Here is a 24,200-nt window from a genome sequence, read left to right on the forward strand (position 1 = left end):
CTCCAAGGAGACCCTGTGTAGGGGGTGACTACACCCGCCCTTACATTCAGCCCACCTAGACACTCAGACGCCAAAGGAGGGCTTCTGGTTAGAAGCCCGCCAGAGGTCAGCGAACAAAGGAGGCAAACCTGGTTTGCTGCGCAAAGAAAGACCCAAAAAGGATGTTAACAAAAAGAAATGGCGATTAAACCCAAACGGAGCCGAAATAAAAAGTATTTGGGCTAGCGGGTTTAAAGTTCGAGGCTACTAAAATAGACTAAAACAGTACCACATTATGTAATATAATCGCGGTAGGAAAATTAGGGTAGATACCACTGCCACCAGCCAAGTCTTAATGTTAAGGGAGCGAAACAATGCTCCAAGAGGTACAGAAAAAAGGGCTAAGATTTAACCCTTTCCAATTCTCCATGTAAAATGGGGTGTACTGGATCTGTGGTTAAATTACTATGTAAAATTAATGGCAACTTCACTCTTTTCTGGGGGACAGGAGTCAGCCCCAGAAATGGAGTCGGTGGGAAGTCTAAAAGACAACCCTGTGTCACTGCACTGAAGGTGCTGTGTAAAACACAAAAGCGTGGGGCTACTGAAGTGATGTACTCCAGAGTCCACAATCACAAAAACAGATGAAATACACATGGCAAAACACAGGTAAGAGTGGGGGGAAAAGCTCCAGAAATCCAGCAAAGCTGCTGAGGGACTCACTAGGTAAGGGAAATTAGCCATAGAATGAGAATTCTCCCTAACACTTTCCCCCCCCACCGCAGACTAAGGCATAGGAGGATTTAATCCACTCCTGGATGGATCTCATACCTATAGTCGGTTATAAACATCCTAGGGAGACCATCAGCATTTTGGTGGTGACTTCCTGCTCTGTGCTCAATGGAAAAATCAAATCCTTGTAGGCAGATTGACCATCTGAGTAACTTTGGGTTTTCCCCTTTTATTTGCATCAGCCATCTCAAGGGTTGGTGGTCAGTCTGAATAATGAAGGTAGAACCATACAAGTATGGCCTAAACCTCTTCAGTGACCACACAATAGCAAAACATTCGTGTTCTATTGTTGCCCACCTTGTCTCAGGATCCCTTAACTTCCTGCTGATGAAACAAAAATCGGTGTTCCCTACCTTTCTCATCCAGTTGACTAAGGACTGCATGTATACCTACATTAGAAGCATCAGTTTGTACAATGAAGGGTTGGTGATAGTCAGGAGCTCTTAGGACTGGAGCCTGACAAAGGGCTTTCTATAGACCTTCAAATGCTTGATTGCACTCCTCATTCCACCTGACCTTTTTAGGAAATTTGGGAGAGGAGAGGACATTCAAGGGTGAAGCTATGGTCCCATAGTTATCAATGAAGTTCCTGTAATACCCAGTGAGACCTAAGAAGGCTCTCAATTATTTTTGAGTAGTAGGGGTGGCCCAGTTTTGTACAGCTTGTACATTGCTAGGCAATGGCCTTATTTCACCTCCTCCTACCTCATGTCCAAGGTAGACCACTGTACTCTGACCAATTTAACATTTACTTGCCTTTGTGGTCAGATGGGCCTGTTCCAGAGCCTGCAATAGATAGCCTAGGTGATCAATGTGTTATTTCCATGTAGGGCTGAACACTGCAATGTCATCCAAGTATGCCATGCAGAAGTCCCCCATCCCATTCAGAACTTGATTGACCATCCTCTGAAATGTAGCAGGTGCATTCTTTAATCCAAAAGGCATTACCTTGAATTGGTAGAGGCCAGCTGGGGTGGAGAATGCAGTTTTCTCCTTGGCATGGTCTGTCAGGGCTATTTGCCAATAGCCTGACGTTTGGTCAAATGTGCTGAGGTACTTGGCTGCACCAAGTTTGTCCACCAGCTCATCTGTCCTAGGCAAAGGATGGGCATCAGTCTTTGTGACTGCATTTAGAGCTCTACAGTCCACGCAGAATCTCACCTCTTTGGATCCTGCCTTTGGTACAAGCACAACTGGCTAGACCATGGGCTAGTAGAGGTCTCTATAACCCCGAGATCAAGCATCTTGTTGACCTCATTACTTATATGAGTTCTTACATTGTCTGACATTCTGTACCCCCTGCTTTTGACAGGCAAACAGTCACCAGTGAGTATATCATGCTGGCCTCAAGGGGTCAAGCCTGGTGAAAGTAAGAACAGGGAGGCAACTGATTTAACAGTAACTTGCACTCATCCTGCTGGTCAAATGTGAGACTGGAACCGAGATTAACTCCATCCACTTGCTCATCACACACAATCTCTCTGAGGACCTTAAAGCCGTTATAATCGCATACCATCTCTAAGGGACTTCAACATGATTTTCACACTCCATACATGAATTGAAACTTGGTCTTCCATAGTAAACCTTTTGCATTTTCGTGGTTTTATTGCATGCACTCTTTCTAGAAAACTGGTGGGGTTGGGGTCTTAGTGGGTTAGAGGGGGAATCATATGCAAAACCAGCATTGTTGATGTGTGAAGGCCAGAGGCAGTGTCTGAGTCCTCAATGCCAGGATGGATCTGTGTAGTTTGTGACACTGGCAATTGGATTTCTAATTTATCCAGATGGAAGAGCCCACAATCCATTAAATGACAGCACTGTGATACTTGATTTTCCACTGCCTTAGGGGTTGAGTCAAATAAATAGAGATGAGTGCTTTAGCAAGTCTGCATCAGGTTAATTTTGTATTAATAGACACAAGGCTGCCATGTTTGGGGTAGAATATGTGTGTGTAGTTTAAGGTGGTAGGAGAAGGAGGGGTACATCATTTTAGATGGGGAAGGTCTAATGATTTATTAGGACAACCATTGAGGAGTTGAATACTAAATGTTTCCTTTCCAGTTATTTGTTGACCTATGTGTGGCCCCTGGGCGAACTTTAAAAAGATTCTTATCACACACCCTCTCTGTGGGGACTTTAGTGTTATCATTATCGCATAACATCTCTGTGGAGTCCTCAACATCTTAGAATTTACACAACATCTCTGTGGGGACTTACATGGCATATCTGCGGAAACCTTATTTTGTAATTTTTTATAATTTTATTTATTCTATAGCGGCTAATGCCTAAGGGCTTAACATCATCATAATTACATACTGTCTCTGTGGGACTTGAATGTTGCCATAATCATACACAATCTCTGTGGGGACGTTAGTGTTATCATAATCACTTACCATATCTGTGGGGATCATATTCTGTTTTTGTAAAAGTTTAGTATTTTATCGAGATTTCTATAGTGGCTAATGAATGAGTGCTTAACATCATCATAATTACACACTGGGGGTCATTACGACCTGGCCGGTAAGGGATACCGGGCACCGGTAAGGAGACCGGTGCCGGTAATCGCTTACCGCCCTATTCCGAGGTCTCTTGGCGGGGACCGTAAGGAACGTGTGGTCTGACCACACGTCCATTACGGGTCCCGCTAAGGGACTAGGGCGCTAATAACAGGATTGCAAGTCGCGAGCCCATTATTAGCGCCCTCCCCAATCCCATTGAGCCCTATGGGGGCTCAATTGGGAATGAGGAATGGTTTGTTCAATGGGGACTTAACGGTCCCGCCAGGGTCGGACTACACCGGTAAGTCCCCATTGAACAACACTGGACATGGACACGGTATGGGAGGCAGCCATGGAGCCAATAGCTCCATGGCTACCGCCCAGGTTGTAATGACCCCCACTGTCTCTGTGGGGACTTTAGTGTTATCATAATCACTTGCCATATCTGTGGGAACCATATTTTGTATTTGTATTTTTTGTATTATGTTTAGATTCATATAGCGACTAATACCCAAGCGTTTAGCAGCATCATAATTACACACTGTCTCTGTGGGGACTTTAGTATCGTCATAATCACACACCATCTCTATGGGGACCTCATCATCATTGTAATCACACACCATCTCTGTGGGGACATAAGTGTTATCATAATCTCTTACCATATCTGTGGGGATCTTATTTTGTATTTGTAAATGTTTAGCATTTTATCTAGATTTCTATAGTTGCTAAAACCCAAGCACTTAATAGCACCACATTAAACACTGTCTGTGTGGGGACTCGAGTATATTCCTAATCACACACGATCTCTATGGGGACCTTATCATTGTAATCACACACGATCTCTATGAGGACCTTATCATTGTAATCACACACCATCTCTGTGGGGACCTTAGTGTTATCATAATCACTTACCATATCTGTGGGGACCACATTTTCTATTTCTATTTATTGTATTATATTTAGATTTATATAGCGACTAATGCACAAGCGCTTAACAGTATCATAATTACACACTGGGCCTCATTATAAGCATGCAGGTCCAGAAACAATGGTGCCGGTAAGGTTACTGGCACTGTTGTTTCCGGACCAGCATACTACAGGTTTGCCTGCTGGAGCCGCTGTGCCAGACAGGGCAGGCCATGCCGGACACATCAGCCATGGTAGGCAAACCGTCATGGAAGCACCGGCACCGTTAACCATGCCGGTGCTTCCGTGGACCCCATTCCCATGGAGTTCCATGGACTCCATGGGAATGGGGATTCACAGGATTACCGGCGCCTGACTTTGCGGCCGCCAGGGTTGTAATGCCCCGGTGTTACCGTGAAGTCAGGCGCCGGTAACTCCTAACGGGTCTGGCGGCAAACTGCCGGTATCACCGGCGGGGTTACCACCGGACCCATAATGAGGCCACTGTCTCTGTGGGGAATTGAGCATAGTCCTAATCACACACCATCTCTATGGGGATCTTACCATCATTGTAATCACACACCTTCTCTGTGGGAACTTCAGTGTTATCATAATCACTTGCCACATCTGTGGGGATCTTATTTTCTATTTGTAAATGTTTAGTGTTTTATCTAGATTTCTATAGTGGCTAATGCCTGAGTGCTTAAAATCATCATAATTACACACTGTCTCTGTGGGGACTTGAGCATACTCCTAATCAGACACCATCTCTATGGGGACCTCATCATCATTGTAATCACACACCATCTCTGTGGGGACATAAGTGTTATCATAATCTCTTACCATATCTGTGGGGATCTTATTTTGTATTTGTAAATGTTTAGTGTTTTATCTAGATTTCTATAGTGGCTAATGCCTGAGTGCTTAACATCATCATAATTACACACTGTCTCTGTGGGGACTTGAGTATAGCCCTAATCAGACACCATCTCTATGGGGACCTTATCATCATTGTAATCACACACCATCTCTGTGGGGACTTTAGTGTTATCAGAATCACTTGCCATATCTGTGGGGACCATATTTCCTATTTTTATTTTTTGTATTATATTCAGATTTATATAGTGGCTAATGCCCAAACGCGTTCAACAGCATCATAATTACACACTGTCTCTGTGGGGACTTGAGTATAATCCTAATCACACACCATCTCTATGGGGACCTTATCATCATTGTAATCACACACCATCTCAGTGGGGGCTTTAGTTTTATCATAATCACTTGCCATATCTGTGGGGACCATATTTTCTATTTGTATTAATTGTATTATATTTAGATTTATATAGCGGCTAATGCGCAAGCACTTAACAGCACCATAATTACACACTGGGCCTCATTATAAGCATGCAGGTCCAGAAACAATGGGCACTGTTGTTTCCGGAGCAGCATACTACTAGTTTGCCTGCCGGAGCAGATGTGCCCGACAGGGCAAACCCTGCCTGACACAGCGGTCATGGTAGGCAAACCGTCACGGAAGTACCGGCACCGTAATTAATGGTGCCGTTGCTTCTGTGTTCTGTGGTCCGCACTCCCATCCATGGGAATGGGGATTAACAGGATTACCGGCGCCTGACTTTGCGGCCGCCAGGGTTGTAATACCCTGGTGTTACCGTGAAGTCAGGCGCTGGTAATTCTTTACGGGTCCAGCGGCAACCTGCTGGTATCACCGGCAGGGTTACCACCAGACCTGTAATTAGGCCCACTGTCTCTGTGGGGGCTTGAGTATAGTCCAAATAACACACCATCTCTATGGGGATTTTACCATCATTGTAATCACACACCATCTCTGTGGGGACCTCAACGTGATTGCAAGTACACAATGGGCCTCATCACGACCCTGGCGGTAGAGGTTAACAGCGCCGGTAGAGCTGCCGGCCCCGTCAACCCTCTACCGCCTCATTACGAGGTCTTCTTGCGGGTCCCGTGAGCAGACCAGGATGCTAACAGCGGGCCCGTCATTTACAGGCCCGTTGATCGCATCCTCCCCATTCCTATTGAGCCCTATGGGGGCTGAAATGGAAATGGGGATGTATCGGTCCGGGTTCCTTGAATATGGAAATACCAGGCCTTCGAAGGTCGGAATGGACCGGTATTTCCCCATTCAAGGAACCCAGACCTGGTACCCGTATGGAGGTAGCCATGCCTCTGAAAGCGGCCTGGCTACTTCCATACTCGGAATGAGGCCCACTGTCTCTGTGGGGTCCGTTTCATGATTATCGCACATGAGATCTGTGGAAAATATAACTTTTCCATAATCAAACATGATGCCTATAGGAAAGTTAACTTAACTCTAATTATACACATTCGAAAAGAAGAAAGCAACATCATTTCCATTACACCATTTCTAAAGAGCAGATATGAGTTAGAAGGGAAGATGATTCCTGTGAAAGAATGAAATCTGAATTTGAAATATTTATTCCTTTTTGGCCACTGTGTGTCAGCCTGGGTCAATCAAGTCATTGCCTGTGTCGCAGTTATCTTTTCTGGTACATTTTGAGTGTTTATAATAGTGTTTAATGCCAGAAACTAAGTGCCTTTTTAAGTTTTGCATGCAAATTAAACATCTTGTGGGAAATGTCAAACCCCCAAAATGCGTCTGTTGTGATAGCTATAATGCAGGCAAGTACTCACATGTCCAAATAACATTGTATAATGTATATTGAGTACTATAAAGTAAGCATTTTTCCATTTGCTCACGGTGCAATCCATCCTAAATAAGAATAATAAAGTAAGTCTTCACAAGGATGGTAACACGCGTCCAAGTCCCAGCAAAGATGGTACCGGACATACGAGTAAAAATAAGCATTTTTGCAAATATGAAGTTGGATCCTGTATTATGAATTTTTTATGAACATAGTTCTGCTATTAGCCCATTTCTAAAACATTGGGAAAGGTTAGTCCCCACAAGGCAGGTATCCACACATAGTCCATTGTAATCACACACCATCTCTGTGGGGACTTTGGTGTTATCATAATCACACACCATCTCTGTGGGGACCATACCATTGTCATAATTGAACACCATCTCTGTGGGGACCTTATCATGATTATCACTTAGAATTGCTTTGGAGAATTTAAATTGACCATAATCAAACATGATCTCTATTGGAAAGGTAACTTCAGTAATATTAAACATGATCCAAAAGTAGATAACAACACCTCACCATTCCTAAAGAGGAGATGTGTAAATAGGGAAGATGGTGCCTGTGGAAGAATGAAACTTGAATTTGAAATCCTGCTTCCTTTTTTATCACAAAGTGTAATCCTGGGTCAATCATGGTATCTCCTGTGCCACAGTTCTCTTTCCTGGAAGTTTTGTTTAGTGTTTATAATAGTGTTTACTGCCAGAACAAACTGCCTTTAAGTTTCACATGCAAATTAAACATCTTGCAAATTCAAAAACATCCTAATCCATCTGTTGTGGTGCCTAGATATCAGGAATGTACTTGTATATAAAATATATTGCATACTAAGTACTATAAAGTAAGCATTTTTTCATTTGCTCATTATACATTCCATCCCAAATAAGAATAATGTGGTAAGTCCCCATAAGGATGGTAACACACGTTCAAGTCCCCGCAAAGATGGTACCAAACACGCGACTAAAAATAAGTATTTTTGCAAATTTGAAGTTGGATCCTGTATTATGAATTTTTTCTGAATATATTTCTGCTATTAACACATTTCCAGAACATTGGGAAAGGTTAGTCCCCACAAGGCTGGTTTCCACACATAGTCCCCACAAGGTAGGTAAAACGTGTGTGTGTGTGTGTGTGTGTGTGTGTGTGTGTGTGTGTGTGTGTGTGTGTGTGTGTGTGTGTGTGTGTGTGTGTGTGTGTGTGTGTGTGTGTGTGTGTGTGTGTGTGTGTGTGTGTGTGTGTGTGTGTGTGTGTGTGTGTGTGTGTGTGTGTGTGTGTGTGTGTGTGTGTGTGTGTGTGTGTGTGTGTGTGTGTGTGTGTGTGTGTGTGTGTGTGTGTGTGTGTGTGTGTGTGTGTGTGTGTGTGTGTGTGTGAGAGAGAGAGAGTGTTTTGAGAGCAAGAGAAGTGCGTGAGGGACCATAAGAGGTCCACAAAAGTGGGTGAAGGGGAGGCGAGTAGAGAGTAGATTGGAGACCGCAGAGTAGAGCTCGGAAGGGAGAGTAGGATGGAGACTAGAGTAAAAAGGAGAGGAGAGGGGTATGGAGATCAGGTAGTAGAGAGGAGAGAGTGGAGATCAGAGGTCAGAGTGGATAGGATAAGCCAGGAGATTGTGTGGCCATCAGAGAGACAGAAGGAGGGAATAGAAAAAGGGAAGGGCTGGGGAGAGAGAGATAAAGAGCGGGCAAGGAAGAGAGTGAGGAGAAGAAAACATCAGGAAAGGAATGTGAAGGCGTAAAAACCCAGAGAGAGGGCATTTGGAAAGGCACCAGACCAAAAGGACAACTTGAAACACTACCCTGGGTAATCGATAGAAAAGTTAACACTCAGATAAATCCCAGAGGAAATAAGATAGGAAAGGCTTAGGCCTTTAGGCTACCATTGTAGATACAACTGTAGACATTAGGTGTTACCAATCTCTAGTGGACACACTGGGGCATAGGGAAGCCTGAGATAGGGAGGTGAGAAGTCCATGGGACACAAGAGAGGGATGGCCTTTACTGTGCAACATTTAAGCTACTTACAGTTGTAATATTGAATCATTTCAGTTATAACCAATACAAACCCTACAACAATCAATTGAAGTCGCTTTGTTCTTAAGGCCATCTGTGACAACACACATGTCGAGAGACCGGAAAGCAAGATTGACCTATATAGACATTTTTTGTGCAGTTATATTTTTACTCCATTGTGTATACAATGTGGCCGAGTGTTTTTCTACATAATGTTACCTCAGCTGAACAATGTTATGCTTCAAGTCAGCAATATATTTTTTATTTTGCAACAGTTGCTGCAGAGTTGCAAAGATTGATTCCAAAATGGCTGCCCCCAGGAGTCAATTTGAGTGCTCTTTTAGGAGCTAAATTAGATGTAGTTATTGCCATTCACCAATGTACTGCTGCTGATTATTTTTAGGTTTTGAAACACTACACACAAAACCACTCCTTTAATGCCAGATTCATAGCTGGACTTGTTTCCATTTTCTAAGATTACACAAAAGTGAATACTTTGGGCGTTTGTTTTGACTCCCAATTGGCTATGTCTGCCCATGTAAATTACATCAACAGTTCTACAACATATTCCTACCCCCTTTCTTGACTAATATCAATTGGGCTATATATCAAGGGTAACAATAAGCTCTAAAACCGACAACTGAAATTACCTTTATATTGGCTGCATGAAAAGTCTTAAAAAACGAAACTGCGTTAATAGTAGTTAACGCCCATACTTTTTCTCATGGTACCCATTCGGCGAAAACTCCATTGGTACAGATACAGGTCTGGATTACTATGAAAATTGCTACATTAACTTCATAAACGTCTTTCAGTAGAATGCACTTTGCTATCTTTGCAACCAAATATCCTTCCATCAGCCAAACAGGGCTTACAGATATTCAAAGGAACAGCTCTTGAATGTCTCAGTTTCATTTAAATTCAGCAGGTGGAAAAACATTTGCAATTCAAGTCCAGTCTACTTGGAAAACAAAAAAATCAGGATGACGAGATCCAGACCAAGTTCTGTGCGTGTGTATTTATTCGCATTAACACAGAAAGTTTTAAGTAATCAAGACAATTTATTTTACAGATCTTTCGATAAGCACGAAAGGTACAATGTGGACGGACAAGGTTTAGTGATGAAAAGTGATAACACATATGTGTGTAGACCTCGAAACTGCAGAGGTCAAAACTTCAATCAAAGACACATTTCCCACAGTTGGAAGGGGTAACAACCCTAGTAGGCAGGGAAAGGTGTGCTCTCAGACTTGCATCAGTCCAAGGCATGATTAACACATGGTGCACACAACACAATTTACATGAAACGTACACAAGGGGGGTGGAGTTGTGACACAGGGATCGACACGGGGTGTGTTTCGGCCAAAAAAGAGGCTAGAATGGCGCCTGTCTTTGTGCTGGCCTTCGTCAGGAGATGCACCTATGGCGGTGCTGTCCGTAGTGTCTGTGAAAAAAAACATACTGGTGAGGATCTCGAGAGTTTATTTACTAAGTACTGACTAGTATTTAATACGGGCCAAGTGGTGCCAGAGAGGTGCACCATGTGGTGTCTCTTGAGAACAGCGTACCTGCTATTGTGGTAGCAGGAGGCTGTTATGAGGATCATCCATGAATAATGCAGGATTGACGGTGCATGAATGGCACTTGTTCTGTCGGCTGTCTCGGTGGACGGGCCGATTCGTCTCAGGGTCCCGTGCAGCTGGTGTAGGCCGGGATTGGTCCTAAATCTGCGAAACGACATAAAACGCGGGTAATGAAAACCCGGCTGTGTGTAAAGGATAAAAACCCAATGGGTGAAGGTGGTCCGAAAAAAGGCTCTAACCCCACTGGTGTGGTGGTGGTGCGGTGTTCGAGGCTCCATGAGCAAGATACCTGGGCGGTGTGCTCCTGGGTATGCCGAGGTGAGTGATGGTCGGCTAGGCAACATGACTAAGGTGGCCCTAAGATGACAGAGGTGCTTATTGTAAATAGACATCTGTCCAGGTGAAAGCTATGCCGGGCACGGGATAGTTGGTCGTGGGCTGCGTGTCGGTGCCCGGAGTGGGAATTATCATGAAAGTGGAGACAGCGTGAAGTATCGCTGTCGCAGGGGTGCGGTGAAGAGCTGGAGTAGGTAACTTACCGCAGTGAGCTCGCAGGTGCTGCGCTACGTCGTACCAGGACCTCTGGACGCCGTGGTTGGTGTGAGGAAGACAGAGTAGTGGTGCCTTATTAGCTAAGCTGGGCCTGACAGGGACCAATCCAAACTGGCGGAGGGCCTGGACGCGGGGGCCAATCGCGAGGGGCTGGTCGAGTGGGTCACGATCGCGTGGTGTGGTGGGAAATGTAGTTCCCTAGTGCCACCAGACTGGCGGCACAGCAGGGAGTGATGCAGTGACAGGGACGGGTCATGTTCTATAAATGGAAAGAGGTGTTTGGTTAGAAATGTTTCCAATCGACAGTTATCTTCGGGCTGTTTCGTACTGTGTCCAATTAGTGTACTCATTTTTGCTCGAGTCTAGTCGAGTGGGTCACGATCACGTGGTGTAGTGGGAAATGTAGTTCCCTAGTACCACCAAGATGGCGGCACAGCATGGAGTGATGCAGTGACAGGGACGGGTCATGTTCTATAGGTGGAAAGAGGTGTTTAGTTAGAAATGTTTCCATTCGACAGTTATGTTCAGGCCGTTTCGTACTGTGTCCAATTTGTGTACCCATTTCTGCTCGAGTCTAGTGAGAGCCAAATTGATATTGCCACCCCGGCGTTGTGGCTGGAGTTGTTGGACCACCGCCCAGAACAACTGATCATGGGTGTGTTTTGCCTTGGCGAAATGTTCAACTAGTGGCTTTTGGATTGGTCCCTGTCAGGCCCAGCTTAGCTAATAAGGCACCACTACTCTGTCTTCCTCACACCAACCACGGCGTCCAGAGGTCCTGGTACGACGTAGCGCAGCACCTGCGAGCTCACTGCGGTAAGTTACCTACTCCAGCTCTTCACCGCACCCCTGCGACAGCGATACTTCACGCTGTCTCCCCTTTCATGATAATTCCCACTCCGGGCACCGACACGCAGCCCACGACCAACTATCCCGTGCCCGGCATAGCTTTCACCTGGACAGATGTCTATTTACAATAAGCACCTCTGTCATCTTAGGGCCACCTTAGTCATGTTGCCTAGCCGACCATCACTCACCTCGGCATACCCAGGAGCACACCGCCCAGGTATCTTGCTCATGGAGCCTCGAACACCGCACCACCACCACACCAGTGGGGTTAGAGCCTTTTTTCGGACCACCTTCACCCATTGGGTTTTTATCCTTTACACACAGCCGGGTTTTCATTACCCGCGTTTTATGTCGTTTCGCAGATTTAGGACCAATCCCGGCCTACACCAGCTGCACGGGACCCTGAGACGAATCGGCCCGTCCACCGAGACAGCCGACAGAACAAGTGCCATTCATGCACCGTCAATCCTGCATTATTCATGGATGATCCTCATAACAGCCTCCTGCTACCACAATAGCAGGTACGCTGTTCTCAAGAGACACCACATGGTGCACCTCTCTGGCACCACTTGGCCCGTATTAAATACTAGTCAGTACTTAGTAAATAAACTCTCGAGATCCTCACCAGTATGTTTTTTTCACAGACACTACGGACAGCACCGCCATAGGTGCATCTCCTGACGAAGGCCAGCACAAAGACAGGCGCCATTCTAGCCTCTTTTTTGGCCGAAACACACCCTGTGTCGATCCCTGTGTCACAACTCCACCCCCCTTGTGTACGTTTCATGTAAATTGTGTTGTGTGCACCATGTGTTAATCATGCCTTGGACTGATGCAAGTCTGAGAGCACACCTTTCCCTGCCTACTAGGGTTGTTACCCCTTCCAACTGTGGGAAATGTGTCTTTGATTGAAGTTTTGACCTCTGCAGTTTCGAGGTCTACACACATATGTGTTATCACTTTTCATCACTAAACCTTGTCCGTCCACATTGTACCTTTCGTGCTTATCGAAAGATCTGTAAAATAAATTGTCTTGATTACTTAAAACTTTCTGTGTTAATGCGAATAAATACACACACACAGAACTTGGTCTGGATCTCGTCATCCTGATTTTTTTGTTTATTATATGTTTACCCACCTGGGTAAATCAGGACCCCGCCAGGTGCCCTACCATTTATATTCTATTTAGCACAACCCACGGTTGAAGGGCCATTACAATACCATAGGAACAGATTCGTTCATTGTGTCCTACTACTCACGAACATGGACAAAGTCAACATCGTGTCCTACACGGATGAATACTTCCGCAAACTAATGGGCACCCCCACCACCCTTGGATCAGAAGGCGGACCCATCGCACAAGGTGCCAATAAAGACGAACTAGACACCATTCTCCAAAAAAAGAAAAAACTGATACGAACAGAAATGCATGGAACTTTTATGCTAGAATACTTAAAAGCGGGCATCATCCCGGAAGGATTACAAATCAAAAACATCCCCAGGGTATTCACAGACAACCCCAAGTTTAAAGTGAACTTCAGCGGCGTGGGAAACAAATGCAGCCGAGATTGGATCATCCTAATAATCGACACAGCCCAGGAAGAATGCAAAAAACAGGGAGAAGAGCTGGCAACCCTGGAAAAGAAATTTGTGGAAGATAACACCGTCAACGACGCAAAACAAAAATTGGAGAAACTAGAAGAAGAGGTGGCGAAATTCCACCAACTCACGGTCGAACGAAAAGTACAAAAATTCAGAAAGGACCTTAATAATTACGCTGAAGACAAAACATATCCCTATCTCAAAGAAGCATACTACAGCGATCTCCAACAACAACAAAAATCCAACTACAATAAACGCAACCGCATGGTGAATTTCTCAGGCAGCTCAGGATCCTCAAGCGGCAGCACACCTGGTTCACCCGGAGGCACAAGAGACCCAGGCCCACCCCAACAACACCCGTTTTTTCAACGAGGGGGCCAACGGGGCCGACCGAAGAGACGCCCACAAACGGGGCAGTATATGAGGACCCGCCAGTGGTACTCGAACCAGCCTTAGCACCCATCCCCATCTTTAATTTATCCACTAGACCACTGGCCCATACAGAACAGACCCTTCTGGAAAAAGGTCTATCTTTTGTTCCAGCCACTAAAGCAGACCCGTTCTCCACAGAAGCAGAACTCAGACGTTTCTTTCGAACTTTGAGATTAAAATACTTCTTCGAGGTACATTTACCCAACAAACAGGACAGAGCATACAACGGCACTCCAGCACCTGAGAGAGACAAGGAGAATACGACAGGTTTTAAACCTAAATCCACCTTCATGCCTCCACCACATACGATCCCGAGTGAATTCGAAACTTTTGAAAAAATGGTCATGAACACCGTCAATATCGGCATTAGAAAGAACAACTTCTATCAGGACAACCTGACACGAGCGGAGAGAAAGTCCCTGAAGGACCTCCACCAAGACACCACTATCACTATAAAGCCAGCAGATAAGGGAGGGGGCATCGTTATCATGAATACCACAGACTACAACCAGGAGTGCCAACGACTCCTCAACGACCAAAATTCATACAAAATGTTAAACAGAGACCCCACAGAACGCCTTCAGGAAGAGATCCTCAACCTCACTAAACACGCCGAAGACGAGGGCTGGATCTGCCAAGAAGAACGGGCGTTCCTTAACAAAACCCATCCGAGGACTCCGGCTTTTTACATCTTACCGAAAATACACAAACATGCTACGAAACCACCAGGGAGACCCATAGTCTCCGCATGTGACTCACTACTGGAACCTTTATCCCTGTACACAGACTTCTTTATGAAACCCTTTATCGGAAAAATGGCATCCTACCTCTGAGATAGCACGGAAACCATCAAGGTCCTGGACACCATACAGCTCTCGATAGACTCCATACTGGTCACCATGGATGTCGAGGCACTATACACCTCGATCCCACAGCTGGAAGGATTACAAGCCTTGGCCATCTGCCTCGAAAAAAGGACAGACGTCTCCTCCGTACCTACCAACTTCCTGCTCGAATGCATCCGCATTGCGATGGGCGAAAACTTCTTCCTTTTTGGCCAACAATTGTACCAACAAATCAAAGGCGTGAGCATGGGGGCCACTTTTGCTCCGGACGTCGCCAACTTATACATGGCTCAGTATGAAGAGGATCATATCTATCACAACGACAACCCATACAGAACACACATCAAGATCTGGCGCTGTTACATTGACGACGTACTACTAATCTGGGAAGGAAGCAAAGACACACTTTTAGCCTTCCACCAATGGATCAACGCACGCAACAACCACATTAAGTTTACCATCGAGTGGGACTACCAATCCATCAACTTTCTAGATCTTCACATCTATAGATCCGGAGAGAAATTGAAAACGGAACTCTTTAGAAAACCCACGGACAGAAACACTCTGCTTCACTTCTCGAGCTACCACCCTCAAGGATTGAAGTACAATCTCCCGTACGGCCAATTCCTGCGCATCCGCAGGAACTGCTCCGACACAGAAAAATTCAAATACCATGCGCAACAACTACAAAAACGTCTCGGAGAAAGGGGCTACCCTAGAAAATCCATCAGGAGCGCCAAGAAAAGAGCAGCCAATACGGATCGCTCGGTCTGCCTCACCACGAGAGAAAAAGATCCCATCAACAGGGTTGTCTGTGTTACCACATATAACCCAATCAGCAATCTCATAAAGAACACCATCAATAAACATTGGCATCTGATCAAAAATGATGGGAGCCTAGCCAAAAAACCTCTATACGCTTTCAAGAAAAACAAAAACCTCAGAGACACACTGGTACACACCTTCCTGGAACCAAACAGACCCACCTCCACCTTGTGGAATCTCCCACCCGTGGTGGGACACTTCAGTTGTGGACAATGTGTCGCATGTCGCTTCACCAAAAACAGCAAAACTTTTGTCCACAATAATCTCACTTGGAAATTGAACAGCTTTACGAACTGCGAAAGTAGATTCATTATCTACGCCATCAAGTGCCCCTGTCAACTGGTCTACATTGGCAAAACCATCAGACCCATCAAACAAAGGATTAACGAACACAGGTCTTGTATCAAAAACCAAGTCGAAGACAAGCCACTAGTTGAACATTTCGCCAAGGCAAAACACACCCATGATCAGTTGTTCTGGACGGTGGTCCAACAACTCCAGCCACAACGCCGGGGTGGCGATATCAATTTGGCTCTCACTAGACTCGAGCAGAAATGGGTACACAAATTGGACACAGTACGAAACGGCCTGAACATAACTGTCGAATGGAAACATTTCTAACTAAACACCTCTTTCCACCTATAGAACATGACCCGTCCCTGTCACTGCATCACTCCATGCTGTGCCGCCATCTTGGTGGTACTAGGGAACTACATTTCCCACTACACCACGTGATCGTGACCCACTCGACTAGACTCGAGCAAAAATGAGTACACTAATTGGACACAGTACGAAACAGCCCGAAGATAACTGTCGATTGGAAACATTTCTAACCAAACACCTCTTTCCATTTATAGAACATGACCCGTCCCTGTCACTGCATCACTCCATGCTGTGCCGCCAGTCTGGTGGCACTAGGGAACTACATTTCCCACCACACCACGCGATCGTGACCCACTCGACCAGCCCCTCGCGATTGGCCCCCGCGTCCAGGCCCTCCGCCAGTTTGGATTGGTCCCTGTCAGGCCCAGCTTAGCTAATAAGGCACCACTACTCTGTCTTCCTCACACCAACCACGGCGTCCAGAGGTCCTGGTACGACGTAGCGCAGCACCTGCGAGCTCACTGCGGTAAGTTACCTACTCCAGCTCTTCACCGCACCCCTGCGACAGCGATACTTCACGCTGTCTCCACTTTCATGATAATTCCCACTCCGGGCACCGACACGCAGCCCACGACCAACTATCCCGTGCCCGGCATAGCTTTCACCTGGACAGATGTCTATTTACAATAAGCACCTCTGTCATTTTAGGGCCACCTTAGTCATGTTGCCTAGCCGACCATCACTCACCTCGGCATACCCAGGAGCACACCGCCCAGGTATCTTGCTCATGGAGCCTCGAACACCGCACCACCACCACACCAGTGGGGTTAGAGCCTTTTTTCGGACCACCTTCACCCATTGGGTTTTTATCCTTTACACACAGCCGGGTTTTCATTACCCGCGTTTTATGTCGTTTCGCAGATTTAGGACCAATCCCGGCCTACACCAGCTGCACGGGACCCTGAGACGAATCGGCCCGTCCACCGAGACAGCCGACAGAACAAGTGCCATTCATGCACCGTCAATCCTGCATTATTCATGGATGATCCTCATAACAGCCTCCTGCTACCACAATAGCAGGTACGCTGTTCTCAAGAGACACCACATGGTGCACCTCTCTGGCACCACTTGGCCCGTATTAAATACTAGTCAGTACTTAGTAAATAAACTCTCGAGATCCTCACCAGTATGTTTTTTTTCACAGACACTACGGACAGCACCGCCATAGGTGCATCTCCTGACGAAGGCCAGCACAAAGACAGGCGCCATTCTAGCCTCTTTTTTGGCCGAAACACACCCCGTGTCGATCCCTGTGTCACAACTCCACCCCCCTTGTGTACGTTTCATGTAAATTGTGTTGTGTGCACCATGTGTTAATCATGCCTTGGACTGATGCAAGTCTGAGAGCACACCTTTCCCTGCCTACTAGGGTTGTTACCCCTTCCAACTGTGGGAAATGTGTCTTTGATTGAAGTTTTGACCTCTGCAGTTTCGAGGTCTACACACATATGTGTTATCACTTTTCATCACTAAACCTTGTCCGTCCACATTGTACCTTTCGTGCTTATCGAAAGATCTGTAAAATAAATTGTCTTGATTACTTAAAACTTTCTGTGTTAATGCGAATAAATACACACACACAGAACTTGGTCTGGATCTCGTCATCCTGATTTTTTTGTTTATTATATGTTTACCCACCTGGGTAAATCAGGACCCCGCCAGGTGCCCTACCATTTATATTCAGTCTACTTGGAAGACCCTGACATACCATTTCTTTTCTAGTTTGCATTGCATTTAATATTCCCCCATTTTTAGTTTGGACTATTAGGTGGCGCTGAAAGCGCTACCTTTAAGCCGAAACTATTGTCATTAAAATAAGGACATTACCATAAGAGCTTCAAATATGGGCTTTGTATGGGGGTCTGTAATGCTTTTCCAATGCAGATGACATTTATGGAGGCATACACAGTTGTTAGGTTATTGAATCCATCCCATTCCCTTCCCCTAACCATGCTAATCCCTATGTCTAAATCCCACCTGTTCCTGCCCATCTCAGAAATCTTTGAGCTCTTCCATCGAGGCAACCATCTTGGATGATTGTCTCTAAGGATGCTCTGTGGACATAAGACAAAACTAGCAGCCATCTTTGAATAGGAAAGATACCATGCATCTTGCAAATAAAATGTTACATTGAATCATGTGAGTATAATCTTTTTTTAAAATAGCTAAAGTAATTTACAATACTTTCGGCAGCAGTAATTATTTCTGTCCTTTCTGCGTTTCATTTCCTAGTTTTATATAGCTATGGCTTTTGCTCGTCCTTTTTAAATCAGTTTTATTATGTATCAATATCTTACAACACAAAATCAGCAATGTTGTGATACATGTCATGTAGCGCTCGAACCATTACTGGCTCCATGATTGCCTCCGCTAGCTGAAAAGGGCCATGCAGATGCTTACCCCGCATGGTCCCGCCATCTGACTAGTTGTGCTCGGCTTCACACATAAATTGTCTGGCTCACCCCTCATCTATTTTTGTCCTTCGATGCATTCCCTTTCCGTTGTTTTCCTTCCCCGACACTTTTAAACCAAGTGTTCAAATAAGAAACTTGCAATAAGACATGAAAACCCACAGTGCTCACGGCTGAGAGCATCTCAGGGTCTTAGCCAGAAGATCCTCTCTGATGTGAGCACTGTCCTCTGTGTGTTCGCTTGATTTTGCTCGCATTCAGGATTTCTAGCTCCCCGTTGCCGGCATGAGCCGATTTGTTGACAGCTGGGAGCTAGAAATCCTAAGTGCAAGCAAAATTCTACGAACACACAGGACAGTGCTCACGTGAAAAAATTCCTCCATGAATGTCACAGGATTTTGCTCACACTTCGGATTTCTAGCTCCCCGCTGCTGCCGGCAATGTGGCGCATGCAGGCAGTGGGGAGCTAAAATTCCAAAGTGCAAGCAAAATCCTGCAAACACTCAAAGGACAGTGCTCACAGATTTTGAGCACTGTCCTCTCCGTGTTCGCGGGATTTTGTACACAAATCACATTAGAAACTGAAATGACAAATATATTAATACTTATGTGAACTAAAAATAGGATGTCAGTAACTTTGTTTCCCCTATTTGGAATGGAAAAATACAAGTATATGAATGCAAAATGATGTCAGCCTAAAAAAATCTATGTGTTATGCAGTTTTTCAGTCAAGTCATAAAGACACTCAAAAACAAAACTGTGTGGCAATGCTATCTGTTAGTAAACGTTATGAGCCTGATTTGAAAAATTGTTTTTCAATGGGAAACATCAATGTCAGTGCTTCCAAAATAAATTAACTGCTTATAGAAGTGTCTTCTTACCGCTTGGGAACTGTCATTTAAACATTACACCTGCTTGAGAAATGGTAAGCAAGCATTTGTTGGTTTAGGGCAAGCTTGACCTTGTTGGGTGGCTCCCCTTTTCTAAACTAGTAAGTCTGTCAGCTAGTGCAGATTTCCACCTGTTCTGAAGCACAAAGACCACATAACAGAGATGCAAGGTGTGGCTGGTGAGTATTGTAGGTAGGACAGGGCAGCCCCCAGGACATGTTGGCAAGTTACGCTTGATTTCGTGTATCATTGATTAGCCACCTCCTTGATTGAAACATAATAAAGTTTAAATGTTCATCTTCCCCTCGTCACTCGGTGAGCAAGGTGTGTCGCCCCCAGGTGACTCTGAGAACCCGACAAAGACATGAGGTTGAACTCTTGTTGTTTCTTCACCGGAAGACACAGGAGACTTGAACTCTCCTCCAATGGTATCTGGTCAATCCATCAAACACCAAAGCATCTAATACCAAACCATTGAATTATATGCAACGGAATTCAATTTCATCGAATAGCCATTTTGTTGTATATAATTTGATGGATCCATCAAAATTAGTGGGGTGAGGGTTAGGGGTTAGGGTTAGATTAGGGTTAGGGTTGGAGCTAGGGTTAGATTAAGGGTTACATTAGGTTTGGGGTTTAGGGTTGGGGCTATGGTTATATTAAGGGTTACATTAGGGTTCGTGTTGGGGCTAGGGTTAGATTAAGGGTTACATTAGGGGTAGGGTTGAGGCTAGGGTTAGAGTTGGGACTAGGGTTAGATTAAGGGTTACATTAGGGTTAGGGTTGGGGCTAGGGTTAGATTAATGGTTACATTAGGGTTAGGGTTGGGGCTAGGGTTAGGACTGGGGTTGGGGCTAGGGTTAGGACTGGGGTTGGGGCTGGGGTTAGATTAAGGGTTACATTAGGGTTAGGGTTGGGACTAGGGTTAGATTAAGGGTTACATTAGGGTTAGGGTGGGGGGGTGTTGAGGGGTTTGGGGGGAACCCCCCCATATAAAAAAAAAAAAAAAAAATTTACACGGAGCTGGCCAGTGCCGAAATCCCAGCACTGGACAGCTCCATGTAACGTTTTACCGTTACAAAAAATGCTATCTTTTACATGTAAAAGTGCATTTACATGGACTGGTTTAGATGGAAATGCACTTTTCCATGTTAAAGATAGACTGTCGATGCTTTGGCATACGATGCATTTTTTTTTAGATGCTTTGGTATGTCGTTGCTTTTTTTTTCAACAGAATTGACTATGAACCCCTCCAATACCCTCCACGGGACAGTGGAACAGAATGCCAGTAAGTGTACGGGCTCAGCTCCCGGAAAGTATTTCCGGGTCACCCAAAGGTGGTTGTTTGGCCATTCTGTGATGAAGCTAGGCTTCATGCCAGTTACCTGCACTAACAAATTGCAGTGAGACTTGCGCGTCTCCCAATACCCGCCCCCAAACCTACTGACTTGCTTGTGCAGGAGTGGTCTCTGGTGTAGCGCTGTCCTGGAAGGAACACTCTTAAAGTAGACGCTACATGCATCTTTTTTTCTCCTTGGAAGGAGAATACTGAGGATCTCAGGGTTGCTTTTGTTCCAATCAGCAGGCATCGCTGGCCAATCTGAAGGCATGCCAGCGTTTTAGGCTCATGTCCAACCCACTTAACACCAGGACAGAAATGCCCCTCACAATCTCTGCACCTTCGCTGCCTCTCCAAGGTTACACCAGGATAAGTAGACATACATAGATTAAGGACAACCAACATTGGACATTTTTAAGTGCAGGTAGCTGCAGTTAGGATGTGACCATGATGGGTGAAGTGCTAGAGTGGAGGCAGAGAAAATGAGGTACAGAGGCAGGTTAGAGGCGAGGGAACATTTTTAGCTTTGCTAGCTAGGATAGATGGCTGGGTTGAGTGAATGCTGCTGAATGCTGCTGACTGAGCACATAATGCAATTTATAGGACACATGTTTGAATCCCATTGAGGTGGAATCACGTTTCAGGATATTTCTTTTAATTTTAGTAGTGCAGAGCTGAAGCCTATGTTTTTCTTGCAGGCGCAGTGGCAAACGTTCTTTTTGTTTCTAGCTTTTCTTGCAGTGATGCAGAGCCCAGACCTGATTACTTGAAGTTGCGGGCGCTTCTGTTTTGTTGCATTTTGTTGCATCTCTTCGGATTGTGTGAGTACCGTATGTTGGAGAGGACACAAAGCTTGTAGGTGTTTGGTTATTGCCCATCCATTGATTGACCACATGTATTAAGTGTTAGGCATTTCGCAGGCACTGCTATTAGATGCCCAAACTGGTAGCCATAATATTGACCTTGTTACATATAGGATTTCATAAACTGCACCATTGTTTTTTATTATTTATCACTGACACTGGATTACACTTTTCTAAAGTAGATGATCTTAAATCCCTAAACATACCTTGTTCGTCTAGGAGAACCATAATGCTGTCTCGGTGTGTGTGCCCATAAAACTGTCCAGCTATGATGTTGCTGTAATTACGGAATATTTTCACCAGCCTCTCGTTGAAGTGTGGTCTCATGGCTGTGGTGTTTGCTACAAAAGCGAGGTAGCCGATTGGGACATGCGCAATGATGTATACCTAAATCATCAAAAAAAAAAAAGAAACACAAACATTAAAATGTCCACATACAGTACTACACATTCATCAAAATGTAAATCAAAATCACAAAAATGTCCCCTATAAGGCAACAATCAACAGTCTAGAAAAATATAGTGGGGCGAATTAACGGTACGTTAAATTGCAAGACATCACTACAAGTTGAAACATCAATGGGCCCTGTGATGTGATGAAGCAAATCGGAGGAAGAAACACCAATCTTAGGAACCAGAATAATTTTTCGGCTATTGTGGGTCTGTAACCTGCATCAGCAGGCTGAAAGAAGAACACTGGCTGTTAATGGACCCCAACTTCTGATACAATTTACACGCTATCCTTCAGCAGATTAATAAAACTCCCATAGACTGAACTCTTCTATTTGGCCTGTCGTGGTTCAATGCCATGAACGCCATTTTTTCTTTAATTGTCTGTTTTGGTATGTCAACCAGTTTAAACATGTTCCCTTACACTTTAGCTTAGATTACGGGCTAAAGCACCCTCTAAGTTGCAAGCAAGTATTATACTGGTATCATTTCACCAAAATGCCAGGGGTAGCGGAAGTGACATCACACAACCCTTGAACCCCCCCTGATGACATCACGGGAAGTGATGGAACACGACCTTTCACCCCCTGACAAAACAGGAAGTGGCATCACATAATATTGTTACTAAGTACACTATGAAAAATATGGTTACGATATAACTATAATGTGATATACATTTCATACAAGAATGGATCGCCATATGTATCGTTAAGATCAGTGTGTATAGGCCCATATTAGCAAATTACTGTGAATGCAAGCAGACGTCCAAGGCCAAATGATAATGATATGTTATTATATAGCACTTACGCTTAAGCGTTTATATAGAACAAATATACATACAATTTCACCCAACCTGTGTTGGTACTCATTTATCGACCTCAGAAGGATGAAAGGCTGAGTTGAGGTGTTTAAGAACAGACTAAATCAGTGACTGACCCCCTGAAGTGTGCCTGAAATAAACATTTGATGAGTCTAGCAATTATTGTATAGAATTCCAGAAAGACAAATGATTTGGTATTCCCATTCTTTCTTATTTAGGGTCACTGCTGAAAGTGTTTGACTTGTGGAGCCCTGTTCTTTTTTTGTATTTTTTGTTTTTTTAAGAGGTCTGAACAAGAAAACCAGCCACTCCAGAAGCAAAACGCCATATGGCGCTGGCCCCAGCCCAGGACCTTGCATTAAAAAAAAAACGAAAGAAACCCCCCCCTTTTTTTTTTGGTTTCATTTTATTTCTGGGGTAGCAAGGGAGAACACAGGGGTAGCAAGGGGACCTCAGGGTCGCAGTTGCAACCCCTGGTTACCCTTAAATGACGTCCCCGATATTTGTATTTGTTACTGGGAGTCTTGTTTTTTAGCTAACTCCCGATGCAACAATCATCGAATCAGGAACCTTTATAAGCTGATATTTGCTATTAATTGAGAACTATAATTTTCTGGAGACTTGGACCCATGTCGCAGTAAGACATAGTAGGTCAATGTTGTGTTCAAGGATATAATTGTGGCCGTTTATGGCATTGGAGTTTAGAGATCTCGTGTTTAGTTGGGAGGCTCGAATAACTTCATTACCGTAAGCTTTTATTTGAGGAGCAGATGTTATTAGGTGCTTTTAAAAGTTTGACAGTTTTCATGAGGGGGTTCTACGTATCAGATTCGGAAAACTGAGGGGTTGCTGTTTCAGCATTGGAGCCATTATTATGGCTGGGCGTGTGGGGTACCACATTGGTCTGTTCTCCATTAGGATAATAAGTGGCAGGTGTCATAAAACACACTTAAGAAGCATACAAGACAGTTTAGTCTTTGGGGAGAAGTAGGGAGTCTACCGAATAGTAGATTTAAATATTTGGACGAGAACCGAATAGTTGGCCAAGTATTTGGCCAGAAACTGAATACATAGCCAAATAGTTGCCTTGTTATTGAATAAACTTATCTAGACAAGAAGAACACTTTGTAAATTTACAACACAATTTAAAATATGTACATCGATTATTACCCGCTGCCCCCCTCCACCTCGCCC

General features: G+C 44.7%; 1 protein-coding gene across 1 annotated transcript in view; it reads right to left on the reverse strand.

Annotated features, from left to right (window-relative positions):
• SMPDL3A (sphingomyelin phosphodiesterase acid like 3A) overlaps positions 1 to 24,200 on the reverse strand; it is a 384,143-nt gene that overhangs the window by 83,529 nt on the left and 276,414 nt on the right. The window contains exon 6 of the mRNA XM_069606594.1: positions 21,944 to 22,124. Coding sequence (XP_069462695.1) covers positions 21,944 to 22,124 — 181 coding nt within the window. The remainder of the gene's footprint in view (positions 1 to 21,943; positions 22,125 to 24,200) is intronic.

This window comes from Ambystoma mexicanum, chromosome 4p (genome assembly GCF_040938575.1).
Source record: "Ambystoma mexicanum isolate Mex_15411 chromosome 4p, UKY_AmexF1_1, whole genome shotgun sequence".
NCBI classification, from domain to species: domain Eukaryota; kingdom Metazoa; phylum Chordata; class Amphibia; order Caudata; family Ambystomatidae; genus Ambystoma; species Ambystoma mexicanum.